We start from the raw sequence: 6,395 nt of genomic DNA on the forward strand, positions 1-6,395 counted from the left end.
CCCGGAACTGCTTCCGTTTACAACAGTGAGCGCAAGCTAGATTAAATTGATTATTACGTTTTGAATATGGATATTTTTCTTACAAAAACGCATCGATTCGCTACAGGAGGCCTTTGTTCACCCCCCGGAGCTGTGTGAGACACTTTTTTTTTTAATTGATGGGCGCTTTTTATTTAACTTCTTTTGGACTGAAGCACTGCAACACCCGCTGACTGCAATGATAGAGCTTGGAATAGCCAGGACAATTTTTTATATAAGTCCGACTGGATTCGTCTGAAAGAAGAAAGTCATATACACCTAGGATGCCTCGGGGGTGAGTGAAACACAGCCTAATTTTCATTTTTGGGTGAACTAACCCTTTAAGTAAAGCTTGCAACATGTCTGTGAGAAACTTACAGCTTATATATTATCCTCTCAAGCAGTTGCAGACGCAGTGTTTTGACTGAACCACTTCTGCTGTACGAGATGAGAACACATTATTATCTGGGTCATGAAAGAGTCTGCGTTTGTGATCGGTTTCCTTCTTTCTTTACTGCAAAACGTTGCTCTGTCTAGATGCGCTTAAATCTGCACTACCGATGCTTTCCTGTCACGTATCACACATGCACACTTAAATAAGCCGACAGTGTTAACTCAGCGGTAGAGTTACTCTCACGGGACACTGCACTTATTCACACTCACAGAAGTACATTATTTGCATGCACTTTAAAGCCTTGCCAGTTAAATCTTTCATTCACGTGCTGTTCTGGCGTGCACTTTTTCTGAGCGCATACACTCGAAGCTCGCTCACTAAAAATCCTGTCAAACAGCGCCTGATTACTGAACTAAGTTATCTTTTGCGCTATTACTGTCAAAACACATAAGGTTTACATATGAACACAGTTGGTTTTGTCTAAACTGAAAGTAAACAGTTGAGAGAAAAACTGATGCATGCCTGTATATTAGATGCGTGCAGGTCTTAAAGGGACAGTACTAAACATGCTGCCGACTGTCATTAAAGGGATAGTCCACTTAATTTCTGTCATTATTTAGCCATTCACATGTTGTCCCAAACCTAGTATTAATTTCTTTCTTGTGCTGAACACAAAAGAAGATATTTTGAAGCATGTGAGTAACCAAACAGTTGTTGGTCCACATTGAATTTGATAGTTTGAAAAAATACTGTGGCAGTCGCTGTGGACCCGCAACTGTTTGGTTTTCCACGTTCCTCAAAATAGCATTTATGTTCAGCAGAAGAAATAAACTCATTCAGGTTTAAAACAACCTTTGAGTGAGTAAATTATGGTATAAAAATAAAACACTATGACAGAAATGACAGAATTTTTATTTTTGGCTGAACTATTCCTTTAATGTTAATAAAACAACAAAACACAAAGAAAAAAATCACTCACTACTCTTGCCTGAAAAACTTTTGCTTTAATAGGAATCAGTCTATATAGAATTTTATTTTTATATTAGTTCATTCAATTTCTTGAATGCTCCTGGTAAATACACCTATTGTACCTGAACATAAAGCACTGTTTGGTCAAAGATAAAACATACCTGCAAACTAGTCGCTTTTCGGTGAAATTCGCCGTTTTGAATCAAAATATGTAATTTATGTGAATTATCTAGATCCGAAGAGTTTTTTGGGGGGGGGTTGGGCGGAGATAGAGAGAGAAATTGCAAGCTCGTATCCAACACACCTCATCTCACATCTGGTCTGTTTTGACGGCACACTTATGCTCACATCAGCATGTAAACATGTCGTCGGCGTGGAAGTTCTTCATTGTGAGTTAAACAGACACAAAGTTCGTGCTTTCTAATACAATATTGACTGTTTTTGCTCAAGTTCGCTGACGAAGTGGGAGGGATGCCCCCAGACCCATCTACAAGGGTCATATTCCAAACTATGTCACCTTTTTGACCTCTTGTGAGTTTGTAGGTATGATAAAATAATGATAGTTAAATAAATAATAGTTTTTATTTTCGCCCACTTTGGCCTAATATATCCGCCATTCTTTTTTATATCTCGTTACCTTAAAATGCTTTGTCTTTATAATAGGGAAATTAGTTTGGCTGTAATGCTCAGACAACTTGCAAAATAGTAAAACCAACATGACAAAGAATTGTGATAAAATCGTGAATCATGATATTTCAAAAAAAAAATTGTGATATGATATTTTTGCCATATCGCCCACCCCTAGTACCGCCCCAGTGACAGGTTTTGTACCTTCTTTTCCTGCGAGTTTTACTGTGTAAGACCCTTTAAGCAACTTCATGATGTTGAAGTAAGTAGTAATCGGGTCTTATTGCATCTGGTTCAGTTGAAACCCCATTATGAATGCGGTTTTATAGATTTGGGAATTAGTAACTACAGGGGCAAATACATTTTCACACTGGCCCAGTTGGTATTATATTGGTATTAGAAGTTTTTTGCTTTAATAAATAACATTTATCATTTAAAAACTGTATTTTGTGATTACTCAGCTTGCCTTTTATGTTAGATTTTGTTTTCATTTCTGAGATTAACACAAAAACAGAAGAAATCAGAATGGGGGCACAGCGCTGTTATGATAAATATTTGCTGCTTTTCCTGATTTGCCTCTTATGTTTAAAAATTTAGCAGCACCACAGGTATGTGGAACCAGGTGTTTGTCCAGCCGTCACCCGAGGAGGAAGTTCACGTTGGTGAAGACCAAGACCCACGGGTAAGAGCATTCGGCTTCAGTGTGAATCCTTGAAGCTGCTGAGTCAAAACTTCTGTGCCATTTTGTGTTGCCTCAAACACTGTTGTCTTTTAACAGGAAATATATCTGGATGTACTTTTTTCACCTCTACATTTCACAGCCTCAGCCATCATTAAAGCTTTACAGGTAAAAATCTCAATGTACTTTAATTCACTCTTAAATGGTTAGTTCACCCAAAAATGAAAATTAGCCCATGATTTACTCACCCTCAAGGCATCCTAGGTGTATATGACTTTCTTCTTTCAGACGAATACAATCGGAGTTATATTTAAAAATGTCCTTGCTCTTCTAAGCTTTACATTGGCAGTGGGTGGATGTTTTTGTTCAACAGTCCAAAAGAAGTGCAATAAAGCGCATCCATCCATGATAAACAGTGCTCCACACAGATTGGGGGGGTGAATAAAGGTCTCCTGTAGCGAATCGATATGCTAGTCTTATGAGAACCAACGTTTGTTTCAAGGAGCAAGAGTCTCCTCTTGGCTTATCGAAATCCTCCGACATTTTTCTTTACAAATCCTCGTTTTGTGCTTCTAATTCGTGACCGCTGTTTTGTTTTGCTCCTTCCTCTGCGCTTCCACGTTTGTCACTAATCACCGGCGCGTGTGCTACACCTGTGTCAATGTCATCCGCCGGAAAAATAAAGCGTATATGTATATGTGTGTGTGTGTGTGTATACAGGTGCATCTAAAAAAATGTGAATATCGTGGAAAGTTTTTTTTTCTTTGTAACTTATTTCAAAAAGTTAAACTTTCATATATTCTAGATTCATTACATGTAAAGTAAAAAATTTCAAAAGTTCTTTTTGTTTTAATTTTGATGATTAGAGCTTACAGCTCTATATACGTGTATACATATATATATATATATGTATGTGTGTGTATGTATATATATATGTATATGTTTAAAGCAGTCAATGCAATTTTGGAAAGAAATCAATCAAATCTTTGTATGTGTGAAATATTCAGATGTAGCCCCTCTTTGTAATCGTTAACATTTTTATAAGTAACTAATTTAATTACACATTTTTTCTCTGTAACTGTAACAGATTACAGTTACATTTATTATGTAATTAAATTACATAATTCCGTTACATGTAACTAGTTACTCCCCAACACTGGTATTGCGATAGGGCAGCTGTTCGTAATGCCATTAGTTATTTGTAAAATAAAAAAACAGAGGAACATTTATTATAATTATTTTACCTGTTTTATGATCTTAGGCCTCAAAAGGGTCTTAAATTGGAGCAGGTAAATGCATAGTTCACATTAGATTTATTTAGATGCATTCATTCCTTTTGTCCAGATTTACAAGCGAGGTACAGAGCGATATTCTGACTTGTCGTGGGAGGAGCTGAAGAAAGAGGTTACGGTCACAGTGGAAAATGAGGTAAGGTGGTGCTGTTTTCCCCTTTGTGTTAATTTCTTCATCTGTGTTACCACTAAACGCTGTTTTCAGCTTCAGGGCAGCGTGACCGAGTACGAGTTCTGTCAGGAGGACTACCGTCTGCTGCAGGTGGAGTTCTGGTCCAAGTTTTACGCCTGCTGCCTGCAGTACCAGGATGTGCTGTCCACGCCACTCGCCCTGCACATCAGCCCTGCCACAGCCATGGTCTGCGTCCTCAGGAAGGTACCAGATCCCAGCCGCACAGCTGGAAGACTTCATTTAGATGAAGTCAAATAAGTTTTTCTGTGTATTTGTAAGTAAAATGAAATCAAAATGATCTCCATTTACTTTCTTAGTACACATTCTGTTTCTTGTTTTTGTTAATAATTGCAATATTGTTTAATTATATTTTATGGAGTGTCTGTTTAAATGCAAAAATAGTCCTCTAGCATGCCTCCATTGACATTAAAAAAAAAAAAAAAAAAATCCCCTTATGCGTGGCATAGATGATAAAGCGTGTGACATCGTCATTTTTGACATGATCGAACCAAGTTGGAAACCGCTTTTACCAAACTTTTTTCCCTCTCTTTTCAAATCTCATATCACATCGGAAAGGCATTTATTTTCAATAAATATGAAGGAAATAATCAAAAAGTTGAAAATAAAGTGTTGGGCTAGGGTAGGTGTAGGGAGGGGTTTATTGTCCCAATATGGTGGCATCCATTTAATAATTTGAATTAAAATTATAATTTACACTTAATACGTTATTATTGCATACTGTTTCATAATGTACTACAATACTGAGGTGCAGATAATTGCCACTATTTGCATTAAGTAGTATAAATATCAGGAAATCCTGCTATTTTAATATAATATAATGTAAATGGAATCTATTTGCACTTAGTTTAAATAGCATATGGCAAAAAAATACTGCTATTTTCACAGAATCAGAATCCCTTGCTATTTGCACTTAGTGTAAATAGCATCTATCGCTAAGAAAATTTTACTTTCACTTAGTGTAAATAGCCTTGTATCGCTATTTATACTTAGTATAAATATAGTATATTTATATAGCCTTATAGTTATAACATTTAATTATTTATTTATTTATTTGAAGCAATATTCTGATTTTGAAGATGGATTTCATGAGTATCTGCAGCTAGTGCAGGACACTTGCCTGAGTAGTGCTCACAAAACTTTAGTGCTGCAAAACAACGAGTCCTTCTGTCTGTAACCAGCAGTACATTCAGTAGTTTGTGCACACTGGGAGTCACATTTTCTCAATTAGGTCAAAGTACAGTTACATGTATAGTTTGCAGTAAATATGACTATAATTGGACATAGTGACTAATTGGATATAGCACAGCAAGGTTCTACGATCAAAAATTGTTCTCTCGCATGCCTCCATTGACATAAAAAAATCCCCTTATGCATGAGTGGACATTCACATAACATTTTTGAGTGCTGAGACACGCAGAATAGTGTTGTGACTGTACCAAATTTCAGTAGTCGCTACCAATACCAGTACAATTTTGCGGACTTTGGTACCAAAATTTTTGGTTGCAAAAATTTGAAACTATTTTATTTCTATAGATTTAACTATTTGAAAATAAAAATAGTAAATAAGATTAGTTATTAATGCTATTAATATTTATAAGTTAAAAAAAGTTAAAACATTAGCACGGAGCCTTCACATATTGTTCAATTATGTAAAAAATTGCATTGAAAAGATTAAATGAAAGTGATAAAATAACAAAGAACCTTGTCTATTCTGGACATGAGTGGCGTGACACGACTAAAGACAAGGCAAGGCAAGTTTATTTATATAGCACATTTCATACACAATGGTAATTCAAAGTGCTTTACATAAAAGCAATTAAAATAATCATAAAAAAAATAACTTTTAAAATAAACTAAAATTGATTTAAAATGAATAAACAGTTAAGAATAGAAAAAGATTATGCATAAAATACAGTGCAGTCAGTTCGGATGTAGCACAGTGCTCATTTACTAAATGAACAGCTAAACATATGAGTTTTGAGTCTGGATTTAAATGTGGCTAATAGGGCTGTCAAAAAAATTTTTGAATATTCGTCGAATTTAAAATTAAAATCCACATTCGAATGCAAAAACGTTGCATTCGAATTTTAGGTGTGCATTAAGGAGGCAGCCTTATCAGCGGCGCACGAGATGCGATGACGATGTAAATGTCGTTGCATTATAATGTTTTTGTTAGCCTATCCAGTTGAAGCCACTAGATGCGGCGCTGCTGCGTTGTTCATT

General features: G+C 35.8%; 1 protein-coding gene across 1 annotated transcript in view; it reads left to right on the forward strand.

Moving 5' to 3' along the window:
* Positions 1–6,395, forward strand: part of LOC107728413 (nuclear pore complex protein Nup160) — a 73,880-nt gene that overhangs the window by 22,154 nt on the left and 45,331 nt on the right. The window contains exons 9-12 of the mRNA XM_016538573.1: positions 2,606–2,690; positions 2,787–2,855; positions 4,032–4,115; positions 4,185–4,355. Coding sequence (XP_016394059.1) covers positions 2,606–2,690; positions 2,787–2,855; positions 4,032–4,115; positions 4,185–4,355 — 409 coding nt within the window. The remainder of the gene's footprint in view (positions 1–2,605; positions 2,691–2,786; positions 2,856–4,031; positions 4,116–4,184; positions 4,356–6,395) is intronic.

This window comes from Sinocyclocheilus rhinocerous, unplaced genomic scaffold (assembly GCF_001515625.1).
Source record: "Sinocyclocheilus rhinocerous isolate Xijiao unplaced genomic scaffold, SAMN03320098_v1.1 scaffold126, whole genome shotgun sequence".
Classification (NCBI taxonomy): domain Eukaryota; kingdom Metazoa; phylum Chordata; class Actinopteri; order Cypriniformes; family Cyprinidae; genus Sinocyclocheilus; species Sinocyclocheilus rhinocerous.